The sequence below is a fragment of the Euprymna scolopes genome, chromosome 19 (genome assembly GCF_053919585.1).
Source record: "Euprymna scolopes isolate OS-2025 chromosome 19, ASM5391958v1, whole genome shotgun sequence".
NCBI classification, from domain to species: domain Eukaryota; kingdom Metazoa; phylum Mollusca; class Cephalopoda; order Sepiida; family Sepiolidae; genus Euprymna; species Euprymna scolopes.
In genome coordinates this window covers 87,025,038-87,044,788 of record NC_136500.1, presented here as the reverse complement: position 1 = coordinate 87,044,788, position 19,751 = coordinate 87,025,038, and the positions used below count along the sequence as shown (strand labels likewise).

At 32.9% G+C, this 19,751-nt stretch overlaps 1 protein-coding gene across 2 annotated transcripts in view; it reads right to left on the bottom strand.

The window, feature by feature from the left end:
• Nucleotides 1-18,651, bottom strand: part of LOC145239820 (zinc finger CCCH-type with G patch domain-containing protein-like) — a 388,887-nt gene extending 370,236 nt beyond the window's left edge. For both annotated transcript variants that reach the window (XM_080103351.1, XM_080103352.1), the window contains exons 1-6: nucleotides 18,473-18,651; nucleotides 14,453-14,549; nucleotides 11,124-11,257; nucleotides 7,340-7,642; nucleotides 4,829-4,923; nucleotides 2,430-2,492 (exon numbers count right to left, since the gene is read on the bottom strand). In XM_080103351.1, the coding sequence (XP_079959477.1) occupies nucleotides 2,430-2,492; nucleotides 4,829-4,923; nucleotides 7,340-7,642; nucleotides 11,124-11,257; nucleotides 14,453-14,549; nucleotides 18,473-18,520 (740 nt within the window). In that variant the 5' untranslated portion in view covers nucleotides 18,521-18,651. The remainder of the gene's footprint in view (nucleotides 1-2,429; nucleotides 2,493-4,828; nucleotides 4,924-7,339; nucleotides 7,643-11,123; nucleotides 11,258-14,452; nucleotides 14,550-18,472) is intronic.
• Between the last annotated feature and the right edge of the window lie 1,100 nt (nucleotides 18,652-19,751).

Genomic DNA, 19,751 nt, shown 5'->3' with positions numbered 1-19,751 from the left:
GGTGGGGCCTGTACACCTCACCTTTGTGTCCATGTGGAGAGGTACAGGTGATGCACCACCTTGGGGAGGACTGCCGGTTGGGTCCTGATTGCTCAAACCGGGACCTTAGGGAGGCAGGCAGCACCGCCATGTGATGGGTTAATTTCTACTGCGATAAGATATGATGATCGAACTATTGAATTGAAAAATTTAAAGGAAACTGACTGGGATGAAATGACAAGGGAGCAAGAGTTACATTTTTATACATTTAACATAGATGTAACAGAAGATGATGTTAATCAATGCAAGGAAGTACTTCCTGTTATATTATACTTAGCAGGTTATTACTGTCATGCAGTTTTCAGAAAGCTGAAATGCAATAACTGCAAAAATTTAATATCCGGGAGAGAGGCTGTTGAAGAAATAGCTGAATTAAACAGCTACTTTCAGGGTATTAACAGAGGTTCTCTGCTATACCCAAATGATATACTAATAATTTTGTCTTATATAATTATATAGTTATAAACAAACTTACAAAATGTGATTCTTTTTTACATTTGATTCATCAGAGTAAATTAGCCATGTACATAACTTTAAATATTTTGGCTGATCAAAATCGATTATTTCATGTTGACTCTTGTGATGAGGGTCACACTATTCAGCAAATTGAAAAAATGTTGATATAGAGTTCATAGAATTCCCTTATAAACAATTTTTGTTGCAAAGAGAATGACAATATTAGTAAAAAAAAATATCAGAAAAAGAAAAATTCAAACTTTTAATTAAATTCTACAACAGATTTTTGAAAAGTTTTAATATTCAATGTTTGAAATATTTCTGCCTTAGTAACTTTGTTTATACTAACATTTGTTTGAATTTAATTTTTAACTTATTGTTTGTTATTCAGTTAAACTAATTAATTGTTCATTATTCAGTTAAACAAATTTATTGTTCGTTTTTCAGTTAAACTAATTTATTGTTCGTATTTCAGTTAAACTAATTTATCGTTTGTTTTTCAGTTTTGATTTTTAAAATATTGTTTTTCTGATTTAAAAAATATTTATTGTTCATTTTTATTTATTTCTATTGAATAAACTTCAGTTTCATACAAATCAAATCGTATTCCTTTTCTTTTTAAACTTTTTAACAACTTTTCTCCCTTTCAATCCGTTTTTTATTATTAATATTTTTATTATTAATATTGGATGAGTTTCAGTACAAAGTATCATGTTTATCTTTTTTAATCCAATTTTTTAGTTTTCTAACGCTTTCTGTAAAAAATGTCTGCTCATTATCAACAGTCTATGTTCCACTTATCTTGCTTGCTAGGACCTATGGCGATGACATCATTTTTCAGCTGACAGGCCATCTATGACGATGGTCACGACGAGACTCAATTAATATACTACAGCAAAGTTAATCGAAATGTATCCCCCACCCCGGAGGCTTTTTTTTTCCATATATATTTTTATCACATATAATACCTGCTAAAATGTTTCTTATTTTAGGGATTGAGCTATGTTTGAAAAAAAATTACATTTTATTTATTCAAATTAGCTGTAATTTGCAATTAACTCACTGACTGACCTATCTCTTACTAAGTTTCTATCAAACTCACCCTCTTTTACTATTTTATTTGATCCTGCTCTTATTTATACTAGCCTGAGTGCCCGGCATTTCCCGGGTGTTTGAAGGTGTGTGTGTTGAGCAAAAGTAGTAGTAGGTAGGCAGGCTCCAACTCGTGACGCAAAGGAGGAAAGAAAGTGGAGGTATGTGTAAGGGTGTTGGTTGAGCAAAAAAAAAAATAGTGAAAGTAGGCAGGCAGGCTCGAACCCGTACCGAAGGAGAAAAAGAAAGCGAAAAAAAAAAAAGTGACATGTTAGCTGTTGCACCCATCACCAAACTGGAAGTGACGTAGGTTTAAATTAAGGCTAAATAATCAAAAAGAGGCAATGACTTTTGAAAATATCGGCAAAAAAAGTGATCTCTCCCTGTAGAAAAGTGGGCAGTTGAGGGTGAAGGAATTAATGTTTTTGGCCAATTTTTCGATATTTGTCATTCGAAGGGGTGAGCTTCAAAATGGTATCAATCTCGTGAAAATCCGTTGTCTCTGTTGAAAGTTTTTGCAAGGCATACAAACATACATACATACATACATTCATACATACATTTAAACAGACAGGTGAGATTTATATTATAGGTGATATCTATCATTCGTTTCTTCTTCGCCGTCTCTCTCTCTCTCTTTCTCTCTCTCTGTTTATTAACAGTCGAAGGTAATAAAGAAAAGAAAAAAGAAAAAGATTGGAAAAGTTTATTATTAACAAAAGAGAATACCATCACAGGGAGTAATACTATTCAACCGATAGCTGAGAGGGAAAGAGAGAAAACAGAGAGAGTGAAAAAGAGAAAGAGAAGGGGATATACTAAATTCTAAGATTTGACCTTACCTGTAATCTGGTTCTTCGTATGCTTTTATGTCATCCAACATTACTATATGTCCATGGGAAAAGCTGAAAAAAAATATTTGAAAAAAAAAAGATTTTAGAAAGCATTTAAACTAACAAATATGTCTTAAATCTCTATTTTTTCTTATATATTAGGACCCTCTGCTAGCAAGTAAATATTATGTCAACTAGTATTTCATTAAGTAGATGTCAGGAGAACCTGGTAGTGAATGGAGATGGGCTAAATGCACTTAGCATGATTCATGCGAAGGTTCAAAGGTTAGCTCCCAAGACAAAACATGCTAGAGGCATGTGTCGAAATGTTAGATAGAAACTGCATCATGTGTTTAACACAGAGTTTCAAGCAGTTTGTGGCGAAGAAGCAGCCACACCAGATGTGTCCACACAATGTAAATATTTTAATATTTTATTGGTACTGTTCATTTGTTGACCATTTTTTTTAGGCTAAGTAAGAAAATTAAACAAGGAATTAAGTTTTTTAGCCTTTCTTTTATAATAATATAATTTTATAAATAAGAAATTAATTTTGGCCTTTCCTCTTGTAAACAAACCGCTTTTCCCAATAAAACCTTAAACACCACCAACAAGTTTCCTTGTGTTTTCCATGCATGATATATTAAAACATAACATGTTATATATTAAGACCCTAGACTGGTAGGTGGAGATTATGTCAACTAGTATGAATTTCGAGTGTTACATCAAGTAGATGTCAGGACAACCTAGTAGCAAATGAAGATGGGCCTAGTGCACCTAGCATGATTGATGCAAAGGTTTAAAGTTCAGCTCCTTATGCAAAACACGCTAGAAACAGGTGTCAAGATTACATAAGAAATGATCATATGTTCGAGGATGGCAACAGAGTTTCGGGCAGTTGGTGGTGAGGAAGCAACCATTCCAGACGTACACACAATGTCCGGATCTAAGTGAATCTCCTTGAGACTCTCCATTTGTTGACAAATTTTTAATTATGTAAGGAAATTAAATAAGAAGAAATAAATTTTAGCTCATCTTGAAAAGAAAATTTTGGTCTCTCTCCTTCTGATTGACTCTCTCTCTCTCCAATAAAACCTTTAAAACCACCAACAAGTCTCAATGTGATCTCATGCATTAATTTTATTCGTCTTGAGTTCAACAGTTAAAAAAAAAAAAAAGCAACAATCAAGAGGTGAAAACCAGACACATGTATGTATCAAAAAGAAATTACTAATTATATTACTCACTGGTGATAATCGACGGGTGCACAAGTACGCATTTGTTGTAAAATGCATGTGCTTCTCATGTACGTCCCTTTGTTTAATGTTTGTTTTGTTTATGAAAATGTAACATATTTATAACTTCATGTGTTTTTTTCGTAGCAACATGACTTTTACTGGAATCAAAAATAATATAAAAACAAAATTTTTTAAATCCAATTCAAAAATATAATTCATGAATTCTTCAGACTACTGTTCTTATCTTGAGTGTCATTTGCACAATGTAACCTTTGACCTTCTTCAGGTGTACCTTGTCAAACTTGGGAATGTTTCTGTCGAACTCGGGAATCTGCACAGAATTTGGAACGGAATCTTTTATTTACTTCATAAGAGTAGCATGCTCTTGTTTCATCAGCCATGACTGAATAGAATTTCTAAGTAATTCGCTATTGTATTTTTCGGTCGCCTACAGTAAGAATTAAACCTTAAATCTTCAGGAGAATATCACTTTTACAATTGATTTTTCAGAGTACTATGATCACTGCACCACGGGTCCAAATAATCCAAATAATACGAATAACCAATCCTCATCTCAAAAATTCAGAAATGTAATATTTTATGAAATTAAATATAAAAGAATACATTTGGGCTTCTTTGTAAATAAGTCAGCTTTTTTTTTTTAAATCTTTTTTTAATAGTAAGAAAAAAAAGAACGAATGGTTCTAGTTCATAACTCCCTCTTCCGTCGTGAAAAAACAAAAACAAAGAAAAATATTTATGATGTATGCATTCATGATGGAACAAAAATATCATATTCCAAAAATCACAAATTCATCAATCATTATTTTCATACACAAAATCATATTTAAGCAATTAATGGACATTTGTAGGTATGCACCCCTCCCATGTTAAGAATAGCTTTCTAAAATCTCGCAAGTTTAAATTATTTGGAATTATCTCACTTGTCCTACAAAATGGCATTGAGAGATCATCATTCATCATTTAACTGTAAAAATTTTTTTTTTTATTTAAATAAAACTACAGAATTTTTTTTGTTCCAAAATTCATAAATATCAGTTAGTCGGTTTAGGGGTTAATCCTGCACATGCAACTGCATAAACATATAAAAATACTAAACCTTATAAAGATGGAGATTAATAAAAATAATACTAAAATCTAAGAACTTACTTGCATTTCTCATCAGAAAATTTGCACATTCCATTTAAGAAATATTGGCATGGCACCATTGCTCTATGAGTTGGATTACTAAACATCACTAAAACCTGTGGAAAAAAATTGGAAGAAAATTTTTTTTTTAATTTCAATTAATCTTTAAAGGAGTATTATTTAAAACAGAAGCGATCATTATAGAAAAATTCACCAACTTGAAATTTGTTTCAATTAAATTTGGGGAAAAAAAAGTCATGAGAGTAAGACGTACGTGATGTAATTTCAAAACTGGTAGATGCATGATGGGATAGAAATTGATGTGGGAGATGAACAAGCATAGAAAAGTTGACAAGCTGATAAAAGTTACTTCTTTTCTTTCTTTGTTCAGCTTACTCTCTCCTCTTCTTTCCTTTTCACTTCTTTCAAACCAAATCAAAATAGTCCTATGTAAAATTAACCAAACCTTTAACACACTGGCATCGTCAACTCAAATCAGTCCTTCCGTGTTGAAATCTGCAACGTGCCTCAACTCTCAACGTCAACAATGCCCATTTTAGAAGACTGGAATGTTCGATGCAGAAATTCCTTTAAGCTTCCTAATAGTTTTACTAAATATGTACAACCAAAATTATTCTCGATCATTGTACGACTGACTGCTCCTGCTGTTTGTCATAAAGAAACAATGTGTAAAGTTGCTTTATTTAGCAAGAGCCAAATCGGACAATTTAGTCGTGCTGGATTTTGATCGTACATAAGGGGATTTACTAAAATTGTCTGACTAAATTGTATGATTATTTTCACTCAGCTGCTGTTTTGCTATTAAAGCAACTTCTACTTGGACAAACTACTTTACGATATTTTACGCTGATCGACCTAGTCGATCGCCTGCGTCAAAGCTGCTTTACTCAGCAGCAGTGGCAATTAGTCATACAATAGTCGTACATCATTTTTAGCTGTACATATTTAGTAAAACCCAGCTTGCTGATATATATGCAGTGAACTCAGCCACCCAAAAGGTAAACTCACACACATACATACAACAGAACTTTGGAATAATCTTTCTGATACTCTTGCCTAGTTCTCATTCAAGGACTTTAAAACTTCAACAAATTTTAGTTGTTCAAAGTATATTTTACATCTATGTAAAATGGTTGATATATGAATATATTTTGTTCGTTAATTCATGTTTTCTCATTTAATTCCAAAATTCTTGCTGTTAGTTTAGCACTTTCTAATTTGCGACCTATTTATAACATTAATGTTTTTATCCATCTTTTTCATACACCAATTTAACTACATCTATATTAATTGTTAGTGTTGTTTTTGGCATTTTCCAAAGACGTTACTGTCCCCAAAATACACTACTCATAACCAGGAACGGCACTGCAGATGTAAATCAGGTTTTTTTTTGTGATTTAAAATTACCTCCCTTGTCAAGATACATTTTGTCGCTTCTTTATAATAGCAAAATTCAAGGTACTTGTTTAGTTTAATCAAGACATTAAAAATGAAAATATTGAAAAAAATCATATTGTACGTACTTGTTATGGAATAAAATTTTTAATTAAAAAAAAACACTTCATTTGATCAAGTAGTTTTTTTACAGAGGAAAATCAAATTTCAATGAGATTGACCATGTCACGGCATCTTCGAGGACTAGGAGGGGGGCGCCAGGGGAAATAACTTCACTCACTGCTTAAAGTTTGTCAAAATTTGACAAGATTATTTTTGAAACATGGGCAGAAAAAATACCTAGATAAATATTTTAGTTTTTTTCACTTATTTTATAGAGTTTCTATGTCCTTTTTTAATTCTTTTTTCATTTTGTCCTTTGTTAATCTCCCTTTTTCGTTTAAAGGCACCTCCCTCCTTGTCCACCATAGATGCTTGTCATAAATCGTCCTCATTTATTTCTCCATTTATTTTCAATCCTCTTATATTTTTCATTATTCAACTAATTCTATTTCACTAACCTTTATCCTTGAGTAACTTTTGGCCTTGATAAGTGATGACTTGTATGTAAATAAATTTTTAAAAATATCAGACAAGTGAATTTTTACTTTATTTTTATTCAATATACAAGAAGTGTTCAATAAGTAATGCCCCTGACCCACTCCCAGTTATCTGATCTAGCTGAAATTTTGCATGTACAATGATTTATATCTCTATGGGTTATGTGGCAAATTATAACTCTGAACTAATTGTGGTTTCTGATTTACAGGTGTTTGAACTGAGTCAGGTGTGCAACAGAGTTTGTTGAGTGTCAGGCAGTGATCTGGTCTTTGTATTTGAAAGGATGCACACCACAGGAGACATTTGATAAAATGAAAGAAACATATAGTAATGGTGACTCATTATATGACCTCGTAAAATGCTGGAAGCACTTGGACTCACCATCTCCAAAGAAAGTAAGAGTGCAGCCCTCCACTGGCAAAATCGTGCTCAGTCTTCTTGGACCGGGACAGAGTAGTGATGACAGAAAAAATAATAATAAAAAAAAAGCAAGAAACAAAATAGGATGCAATTTACCTGGGCTGGATGAGAAGGATTAAAATCAAGAACGTCTGTGATGATAGCATTGTGCACACCATACTTGGTCCATTCTGTGTTGAAAGGGGCTCTGCATTTCTGTCCAATCAAATTCTTTAAACCTTCTTTTAAACGTCTGTTTTCTTCCTCCTCCTCCTCGTCTTCCTCTTCACTAGAATTTATGCGCTCATCTTCCCCTCTTTCATTTTTAATGGAACACTCGGCTATTTGGTCACGTTCATTCTGAGATCTCTTTTCAGTGGTGCAAGATGTTGATTCACCATTGTCAGCATCAATTAAAGCCTGTGAAAATAGAAATTATCTGATATATATATATATATATATATATGAAACTGAACGTCTGTGTGTCTAGTCATGAATAGGCTCCTTTATGGTTGACTATTATAGAAAACTGATCACATATAATGATAGATGTATCGAGACACAGGAATGGGTATGTTTGATCTGATATGGATTCATTAAAATTGTGGGGTCTGCGTACGCGCCTGGTCCACAAAGTATGGAAATAAAAAAAAAAAAAAAACGTTTACAAGTGTTTTTGATATAGATGTACATAATACTTTGATAAGTATGTTTGAACTTAAATGGGGATGGTATAGTAAAATAGAATGGAAATAGGCACAAACTTTAATAAAGAATTTTCATATCAATCTGCATAAGTATACTTTGATAATTATGTTTCAGTTTGAAGAAATATGGTATAATAAAATTATGGGGTGTTCGTTCGCGCCTGACCTCCATAGAATGGAAATATGTCACAAAGTTTAACAAGGTTTTTTAATATAGATCCACAGAATATTGTGATAAGTGTTTCAGTGTGAACAGGTATGGTATAATAAATGATGGGGTTTATCTATTTTATTTTTACTTTCATCATATTTTGCTTTGGTTTTGATACCACCAAATTCGAAGCTACCTCTTTACAACTCTTCCTTTTCATAACCTATCATACTTTCATAAATCAGAGTTCATTTTCTGTAGGCTGTTTTTGAACCCAGTCAACGACGGGTACTTTTGCTAGTATATATATATGTATATATATATATTACTATTATAATATTATATATAGAAATTATCTGATATATATATATATATACTTCAGAATAGTTTTTATTTAACAATCAGTTGTCATGGAAACGTAAGATTGTAGGTTTACAAAATATTACTGGCAGTAATATTCTATAAGTTATCCCATCTAAACAAGAATTGCTCGATATGCAAGATAGAGCAAATAAATTAAATTGTAATTCGATGAATTTCAAAAAACTCTCATTGAAATGAAATGAAGTGGTTGAGTTTCATATCAAAGAATTTTTATTATTCTAAGCAAGACAAAGAATGCTTTAGAAAATTAATCTCCTTAACCTATAGGGTTTCGATGTCTACCATCTCATCAGAGGAGAGAAAATATTAGCAAATACTTATAAAGGTATGCACCCTATTTGCTAAAGTCAGTGAGACATGGAAAGTCAAAGTCAAAATAATACATTTATCAGAAGTCCTGCAGTAGGAGGATTTGCAGAAAAAGGATATGAATGTTTTTTTAAGATCCAGCTTGCTTGGTAAAATCCATATTATACGTTCTCTACATCCGTTTGGTAATAAGGTCCAAGTTCTATATTGGGTAATCCGCATAGCTGTGTAGATATCCGATGAGATGGTAGACATCGAAACCCTATAGGTTAAGGAGATTAATTTTCTAAAGCATTCTTTGTCTTGCTTAGAATAATAAAAATTCTTTGATATGAAACTCAACCACTTCATTTCATTTCAATGAGAGTTTTTTGAAATTCATTGAATTACAATTTAATATATATATATATATATATATATATTAGCAGATCCTGTTAACCAGCATTGCCTGGTGGAAGCATGTCCCCTATTTGTAAAAAATTAAACTAAGGTTAATGTTAAGAATCGCTTTCAAAATAGACATCCCCAACCTCCACAAGTTAAGAATGGCTTTCAGAATTAAAACCCCCAACCTCACCATGTTAAGAACGGCTTTTGGAATAGACACTATTTTATAAGGGGGGGGGTTAAAATATCTGCCCCAAATTGAACCTTGATATTCGTTGTCAGCATACCCACCCGCAAATACTATGAACCAAAAAAAATTGAGGAGTGGTAGTGTCTTTCAGAGAGAAGTAGATTTGTTTACCATGCGTGCATACAAATCTGGTGGCCACTGAATTACAGTGCATAATACAGGTCTTTATATCTCAAAAACTACTTGTTCCTGCCAAATTTAAATGAGATTATTTGTGAGCTGTTCCGTCTGATAACACCATAAGCATCTAGTGTAGGGTTTCCCAAACATTTTCAGGCTGATGCCTCCTTGGCTTCTAGAATAGAGTATAAGCACACCCTACCCCATAAACACATGTACACTTTTTTTAAGTGAAAACAACAATTATTATAAACAAAATATGTATTTAAAAACAATGATATAGTACAGAAGCTCGACTTTGTCGGCTTGTAAACATTTTATTTGATTCTAGCAATAACCCTTAATAATCACATCAAACATTTTTTTTTCAAATTGAAAATAATATTAAGCACAAAATTTCCTTTTCAAAAATAATAATCACTATATTCTCACAAAATGCACACACACAATATATATATATATATATATATATATATATGTATGTATAACCTACATACAGCCACTTTCATAAATGTGTATTCTTTAGCATAAAAACCTTTGCCTATTTTCTCTCTCTATATGTTTGTGTATATATCTTTTAATTACCACTTCCTAACTACTTCTTCTGGCGTTACTGCCCCCTACCCCTAATATCAAAGCACCCCCTCCAGGAGGGCTGTGTCCCATCTACTTTGGGAAACATTGATTAGTGTGAGATGTCTAGCAGCTGCACCTTCTGTGACCCAACTACAGTGCAATGATGACCTATGATTAGATGGACCCCTAATATGAAACTTGACCAAACCAAACCAAACACATTAAGTAAAAGGAGTTTTTTTCTTTAAATGGAAGTTGCTCCAGACAGTGTGAAGCCACTTAATGTAAGGAGCTAATAAGAACGAAAAATGATTATTGCAAAGACAGGAGATGCCTACTGGCCTTATTCTTAAAAAGACCAAGACGTAGGAGAGAAACAGTTAACCGATTACCACCAAATTGTACTTTCAAGTCGCCTTTCAAAAAAACACCTGTATAGGAAATATTTCTTACTCTTATGGCTTGTCAGCCCAACTGGTCTTCAAAGTACAGGTCTATGCATGGTTCAACAAGTGAAGGAGGGGTTTGTTTATGTTCGTGCATCAGTTGCATGCTAACATCTGTCACGTGTGGGTGTGCCACTTTGCAGTTGCGATTTTATTGCATAAAAAAATTCTGACGATAAAGGGTTAACAGGAAAACAGTTCTTGGAACGAAGCTGCTGTAAGAACTACATTTGCACAGCAAAGAAATTATCCTAAGGACTAGTCAGTTCTGCTGATACAGTCAGCAAAGGCTAAGGAAAACATGGGAGTAAGTGATAAGGGTGGATTAGAGAGAAAGAGGGATAAATAAAGACCTGACCAGAAATAGTTTGCTATGGAAGTTGATTTTTTAAAGCCATCCAACACATGCCGACATGTAAAAGGGCTGTTAAACTGACACATAATCATTACAAGCAATATAACACCTAATCACTCAAAGAAACTTTACAGACATTCGCATTAGACACACTCACCCCTATCGCAAAAGATTGTGGGGTCAATACGTTACAATTATAGCATTTTACAAACTGACCTTGAATGCTGCATATTCGGCGTCTATGTCCTTTGCCTCAGAAGACTTTGCCTCGGAGCTAAAAGTTGGTTGTTCATCATTTGCAGCATCTAGTTCAGAAAGTAATTGCCGTTTGCGCAGATCCAAAAGACTTTCTACAAAAGACAGAAAAAAAGAATTGAATCTATAATTAGATTGTGACACAAAAAACATGCTTAAGAACAGCATATTTCTGAATTTTTTAGATAAGAAACTTTTATTCACATTATTTGTAATCGGACTGGTTCTCTCAGTTCGGTTTGTTATAATGTCTCAACTGTTTTTTTTCATCAGCCTTTGGTGTGAAGCTCGAACTAAAATACACTTTTCTGGCCTTCAGGCCAGAAAAGCACAGTACCTGCTTTGTTCTCTACTGGAGGAGGAGAAATCCAGTAATGACACAAATAAAAGTGCTAAATTATAATCAGTTCTAAGCGACATGCTTCTGGAGATTAAAGATTCAATTCTCTGTACAGGCAACACTAAAAACACAATTATGAATTACTTAAGATTTCTACCTGGTCATGGCTGACGTTAGAAGAATAAGCTTAATATTTCCAAGTGTTTGTATTTTCAAAAAGTACATATGTCATTTTTTTTTCATATGCCATTTTTTTTCATATTATACCAGTTTTTTTTTTCATATTATACCAGTTTTTTTTCATATTATACCAGTTTTTTTTTCATATTATACCAGTTTTTTTTATACAAGGTCATTTTTTTTTTTTTCATATAGTGCCATTGTTTTTCGTTTCTTTTTCAGTTGCTGACATGAATTGGACTGGTGAGCATCATGCTTTCATTGTGGAAACGTTTATCAAAACAAACAAATCTGTAACTGCAACACAATGAGCGTTCCGTTTGCACTTCAATCTTGGTAAACATGATCCCGTACCAACTCGAAACATGATCTTGTTATGGGTTACCAACTTCAGAGCTACTTGATCTGCATTGAAACGAAAATCAACCAGCTAGCTTCACACCACCAGAATTCCAGAAAATGTCACAGCGGTAAGAGCTTCAATTCAACAGTCTCCATGCCATTCAACATTTAAATGCGCCAACACTCTTAGGCTTTCCAAAAGAAGTTTGCAAAGAATTCTTCACTGATTTTCAAATGCATCCATACAAAATGATGTTGGCACAAGAATTCAGCGAAAGAGACACTGAAACTCGCAGAGCATTGTTTGAAAATTCATCAACATGAATAGGAAATATCATTTCATGCAGCAGTTGTGTTGTTCAGTGACGAAGCACATTTTCACCTGCGGGTGCAGTGAATAAGCAAAACTTCAGATACCGGGCTGAGAACAACCCTCATAAGTTGCATGAACGCCCTTTACAAAGTCCTTGAATGACTGTATGGTGTGCTGTGGCAGAATTCGGTATATGGTATCCATATGTTTTTGAAGAAGACATTACATTGACTGTGAACTGATTGATATTGTGAGATGCTAGAGAGTTTTCTCAGACCAAAGTTGAATATACTCCACAATATGGACAATGTTTGATTTCAACAGGATGAGGCAACAGCCCACACTTTTCGACATGCGATGGGGATTTTGAGGGAGATGTTCCCTGGTCATTTGATCTCATTGCGTGGTGATATCGGTTGGCCCGCTCATTCACCTAATTTAAATTTGTGCAATTTTTTTCTCTGGGGATACCTCAAGTAAAAGGTATACATTCATCAGCCTCGACCTATTGAACAACTTAAAGATGCAATTCGTCAAGAAATTACTGCCATTCTTCATGAAATGATCCGCTGAGCTAGAGGCAACTTCTGCGAATGCTTTTGACAGTGTGTGGACAATAATGGATCCCATGTAACTGATTTTATTTTGAAAACATAATGAAACAGAATGGCATTATATGTACTTTTCGAAAATAAAAACACTTTTTTGTTTCTTTGTCTTTTATTAAACATACAAAGGTGTCCAATCATTTGGCCTGACCCTGTATTTCTGAAACAATGTTTTCATTGTTTTTCAGTTTTACTTTTGGTGATGATCAATAAACATGTATTTAAAATAAGCCATGCTTCAGTTTTGGTTGTCGTCCAAGGTTTGCACATATACATTCACATAGTATACCAGTAATGTGAGTTAGTTGCCTATTGAAAAATATGTAATCTCCACTTTGATGTGAACAGAACTGGGTGTCTTGGTTTGGTAGTCAGATGCAGAACGATAAAGAAGAACAATCAAATTGGAATAGAAGGGAAAGAAAAAAAAAACAGCAATACATGTTTGCACTGAGCTTTTAATTTTTACTTTGTAATTACTGTAGCAACAATTATTGAAGTCACATCATATAGCACATACCAAATCTATCTAACTGTTATATTATGTAGGTGCAAAAATAATGTCGTTTTTTATATGACAAAAAAAATGGCATTTTTGCACCAACCTAATGTTACATTAAATTTATAAAATACATAAAAATTTCCAAAGAATCAAAATCAATAAAATGAAATTAAAAATTAATTCAATAAAAATTGACACCTTATTAATATTGAGTACTTTTATTAATATAACATATACATCTATCTTGTTGAATTTTAAAAGTCAGACTCAAATAGCATTCTGTCTGACATATCGATACTTGATTAAAACTAGCCTATTACTTCATTTCATTATGTTATTGGTCCAAACATATTTATTTTGCATTAGTTTTTTTCAAAAAATACTTAGTCTAGAAAGAAAACTTTAAGAGTGAAGACTTTCTTTACTCATTGAATATTCGTACACATTTCTTCTTGTTCATCTTCTATTCATTTAATGTAACTTTTCCCTTGTTCAGGGATCAGGCGTTTTCTGATATTACGCACACTCACTCTCCACTTCTCATTGGTCAACCATCTCCAAATTTCACTCCGTACAATCTTGTCTTAATAACTTGCTTCCAAGTTTTCCTTGGCCTGCCAATCTTCCTACAATTTAAGGTATCCATGCTTCTACTTTAAAGGGAAATAACCTCATCATTGATTATTTTGCTTGCTGCAAGAAATAAATATCTAGAAACATGTCATATTTTTAAACAATTTTTCCTTTACTCAACAAATATTCTTACAAATAAAAAGTAATCAGGTCATGCATTATTTCCCATGACTTCATCAACAAAATGAATATTAAAAAAAAACATATCTTTTAACATTATTAGTTTTATTACAAAATTCAAGTCACCAAAATTACTGTCCACTTCTGAATAAACAAGTCAATTATGTTTTTTGTCCCTGGCAATGCTGGGTCAGGAGAATTAATAAATAAGAAAATAACAATTTAACAAAAAAATTTAAAAATTTAAATTACCTTCTGTTAAGCTAATTAATTCTTTTAAATCTGCTCTTAACTTGATTAAGTTTTCATCAGGAACAGATGCTTGAATCGCCGTTTCGACCTGATTTAACTGGAAATAAAACAATTAAAAATGAAATATACAGTTTTTGCATTTCCGAGCTTAAGTAAATTTTAATGAATCCTCATGTTAGATATTGAACAAATAGATATCCTAATATATAATATATATATATATATATATATATACACAATTAGTTGAGAATAGCAGGAAATAGCTCGAGAGAAGTGAAGTCACTAAATACAAGTAAAAAATTACTTAGGCTATGGTAATGTATTAAAAATACATATGACATCACATGGTTTAAGGAGAGAGAGTGATAGCAAGCAACAAACCGTTTGGAAGTATGCAAAGCATTAGATGTATAATAACATAGGCTGACAAAAGTGATTTGGAACAAAGATCACGTCAAATAAATAACTCACTTTCTTCCATGCAAATTTGCTTTTAGTTAGTCTTTTTTGAAGATATAAATAAGAAACCTTAATTACAGGACTAGCATTTATTCGTGGTCTGAAAGGATCACAGGAAAAACATGTACAAGAAGTATGGGCAGCAAATGAACTTGGTTTCTGTGTGTATGACACAACAATCATTGTATGTTTCGTTGACCTTGATCCAAAAAATTATCCTCGTTTTTTTTCCAAGTTGAAATAAATGGCTCAATTCATGAAATAGTTGTCTTATTTGATAAGTTCCATGAATTGACTTTCACTCCAGACCTGAAATGGAAGAGTCACATAAAATCCATTGTGAAGGCTGTGGGAAAATGGTTAGATCTTTCAACAGCTTCAGAAAAGACGTTGCTTTGAATGCAATGCTCTACTTATACAAGAAACAGATGGACTGTTGTCCCCACCATCTAGACTTATGCCAATTAGAGCACTATCACTTTGTTGACAGAATACAAAATCAACTTTGATTTTGTTCTTTCCCTACAGTCTCTTTCTCATGTTGTGTGTCAGTAATGCAGATAACACAGCACTGATTTGTACCCAACTTACTTATGTCAGATGTGCAGAGAGGTCAAGGGGTTGCTGGTGACACATATCAAACTCATTGACAAAACATGCACCTGTGTTGCTAGAAAGTGGGTCGGTCCATTTTGAGTGTAGATCGGTTAACAGGAGTTACCATCCCTACATATACACCCTGATATGGGATATTTTTGGACATGTCAGATTTGGAGTCGGAGTTTGGTAGTCAGTCAGATTTGATCGGAGATAGAGTTAGTTTGAGACCAGGAGGTTCAGACAGAAAGTAACATTAGACGAGCTCGCTGTTCAATTCACCTCATTCTGCTCACACTCTCTATAGGTTAGACGCGCACACACTAGGCAAAGGATAAAATAATATTTTTATATTTCCTATAACAAACAAATTTTGTGTTATGAGTTGTCTCCGGCTGACAAAAACCTACCAGCGTTCATGCAGCTACACCACAGATCTTCTCTGCAGAGAAAATGTTGCTAATCTTTCTCCACTCTATTGACATTTTCATGGCAGCTTTAATCACCGTAAAGAATTTTTCTTTCTTTCTCTGTATACTTAAAGCTAAATAGAACTACCATGAATAAAGCTTCTTTCCAAGAACTTCCCATATGTGGAATGCAATATAGTAATACCTTGAGATACAAATGCATTAAAATATGATAATATATTTACACTCTAAGATAGGACGATATTTTTGAGATATGATTTCAAAAACTGTCATGCCATCAGTAGGTGTCAGAATGTTTTTTTAGCTACCCAAGTGGATCCAAATGCTTAATGCTTACAATTTTATTCTTTATTTTTTATTCATCCTTTTCATTACAGTAAGACTTAAATATTAAGCATTTAATAAGTTCATTCAATGTTTTTAATTGTGTATAATCTTGCCCCTTTTTAGTTACCATATTGTGTGTGTGTGTGTGTGTGTGTGTGTGTGGTAGCTTTGCTTCTGTCCCTACCTCCTCCTTGCATGCATCCCGTATGTTAGCATTTATCTAGGTAGTGAATACAACTCGATTTTTTATTGTTTTTATTAATATTTATTATTACATATCAATTTCTGTGTCATTATTGCTGTATTTATCTTTCTTTGAGTACAATTGTTTACATCTAATTGATTATATAAACATCAATATGTTCATTGATGTATGTCAGGGACAACCATTGTAATCCGACGTAATATGTCATATGTGCATGTATGAATGAATGAGTAATACTTGTCCCATTTGTATTGTTTCCTTAGGAAACCTATTTCCATCATGGTGAGTTCTCTGGAATGAGAATATAAGGCAGATATAGTTTCTTTATCTTTTATTAATCATCCCTACAGATGATTGATATTAAGTTGGTGCAAAATAATGTTTTTTTTTTGGGGGGGGGGGCGTTCAACTCCATGTCAAAAAATGACATTTTTGCACCAACCTAATAGCTATCAACTGACAATCTCATTAATTCTTGTCCTCAAGTAGCCTTTGAGACTTGAGAAACGGTGACACTTTCACTTTAACTCACTGAATTAAATAAAATTAATCGATTTGTTGCCTCAGTCAAAAATAATGCGGCTCACAGATCACTTGGAGATTTCTCTCCCTCTCTTTGCTCTACTCTTCTTTTATCCGACATATGCAAATCTTCAGGGACACTTCCACTACTCTATCCAGGTCCAGGATCACTACGTTCGCTATATATAATTAACTTCTTGGGTTTGTATTACTGTACACAAATTCGAAAAAGTCGTCAAAAAAACAAATATATAACAAAAAATTGTTATCAAAGGCAAGATACGTTACTTTTCTACCAAACTGGATATATTTTTCGTGTTTTTATTCAATGTAACATGTTTATTCAGCTCGAAAACCATACAGTGTTTACCGATGTATTGGAACATTCAAGATGGCGTCTGATTCTCTCTTGAACACGGTAAGTTTGGGAAAAGGTGTTATGAATAAAAAACCGGTTAAAATACTGTTAAAAACTCGCTCAATATATGTTACCGTGACATAGGTTGACATATATTCGGCAGGTTTTTAATAGTATTTTGTCTAGTTTTTTATTTATAACACCTTTTCCCAAACTTACGGTGTTAAAGAGGGTGTGAGACGCCATCTTGAATTTTCCAATACATCGGTAAACACTATGTTTTTCGAGCTGAATAAATATGTTACATTGAATAAAAACGCAAAAAATATATCCAGTTAGGTAGAAAAGTAACTTATCTTGCCTTTGATAACATTTATTTGTTATATATTTGTTTTTTGACAACTTTTTCGAATCTATGTGTACAGTAATACAAACCCAACTTCTTACATCAGTGGCTTCATGCCTTGCCTGAAGCGACTTTTATAAAAATAAATAAATAAAATATACGTTATCCTCTTACTGTATTCCTCTTCTGCTAGATATTTTAAGTACGGTAGCCCATGGAGTAAATGTGATGTTATGGTGATTGGATAAATGAAAGTGATGAACAAAATTACGATACTTGTGCAGTTTACGGATCGCGTTATTTTTCTAGGGTTAGGATTTTTAAGTTAAATTCAATTTTTACATTTTTTTTTCTTTAACTGTTATGTGAAAATTCAGAATAGCTAATGAATCCCCCTTCCTTATGTTAAGAATGGGTTTATAAAATGTAATGTTATTTCAGCACAGTTCGTAAACTGCAGAAGTACTACAATTATTAATTGTAAACAAGTTTCCTCCACCTTTAATCTTGTTTACTCTTGTTTTAGTCAAACGAGAAATGATTGACCGCTGATAATAATCAATAAAAACAAAAAAATTATTACGAAAGAAAATGTTACTGCTAAAAATTAAATAAATTTATTTCTGAAAAAAAAAAAAAAAAAGAAAAAAGTAAACAAAGTCATCCTGTCAGGCTCATTTAGCGATCCAAACAAACAACCCAATTCCCTTTGATCATACGCCAATATGGCGATAAATCATTATAAGATATTATATTTAGGCGAGTGATTGTCTACCTGCATTGTATAAAGCTGTAAACTTTGTTGAATCGTATCCGCATCCATGATTACTGCAGCTTTTAATAACAGACATGAAATTATTCTTTAGTTATTTCGTATTCAATTTGAATAAACCGGTGTAAAACGATAAACTAGATTTTGTAGCCGCCGATTCAGAAAAAGAAAAAACTTAGTTCACTAAATAGTAGTGTTAGTTTCGTACTTAATATTCAAATTTATTATTTATTTATCTTGTATATTATTTGCTTTAGCTAAGCTTTCCTTTGCTTTGTTATTTGAATTTGGGGTGTCTCATTTTTCACAGACCGTAAATATTTCTTGTAAATAATTTTAAAAAATTAATTTAAACCACTGAGATTATTTTAAGCAAAATCGTATCTTGGCTGATATAAGAAATAAATGCAAGCAGAATCAGAACTGCTGCTAGTGGTAGAGGTATAGAATGCATTTTCGAGATTCTTAATGATAAATTTAGCAGGGTCGCCAATTTACACCCTTACATAAAGAAATAAATATAAAGTCAGAAAAAACGACACTCGATAAAGAACACGGAATCGCTGAGTTTATATAAAATAAATAACATTTGTTTACATAAAAGATGTGTTAAAATAAAGTTTTCCAACAAAAGTGTTTTCTTGTGTTTCAACATTTTAAATGAATGATTATTGGCGTGTGGATTTTATGGCACAAGGCTTGAAAGTACTGATTTTTTATGATAAGTGTGCAGCAAGAGGGCTTGAAGTCAATGTGGATTATTTCCTGGTGGAAACAGTCTGTGCTGTGACTCACTCTCACACACGCGCGCAAATCAACGAACGTTCATTGATTTTCCCCACGAATTTGCAAAAATAAGTTCTAGCAACGACATAATTTCAAATACGCCCACGCGCTTTTCTCACAACAACAAAAGCAAAATGAACATATTTCTGGTGGACGTAGGAGAAGACAATACCACATGACAATATCGACCAATGAGAAATTTTAGAAGATTGTTTTTTAACGCTTTTCCAAACCAAATAGCACCAGCAGCAATCTTGTGCTGGAATCTGATTTAAAAAGTATTTAAACACAACAAGCATTTTTTTTCTCTCTCTTTTCGCTATAACTTGACACATGAACATGTCTCTTGTTTTCATCTCATCGTCGTTTTCAAATCTGTCGAAACCATAATTACACACACCATGCGGGCATCCAAAAAAAAAAAAAAAAAAAATCACACTTATGAACACACGCACCCATTCTGTACATTTTTTATAAGAATTATTAACGGACTATT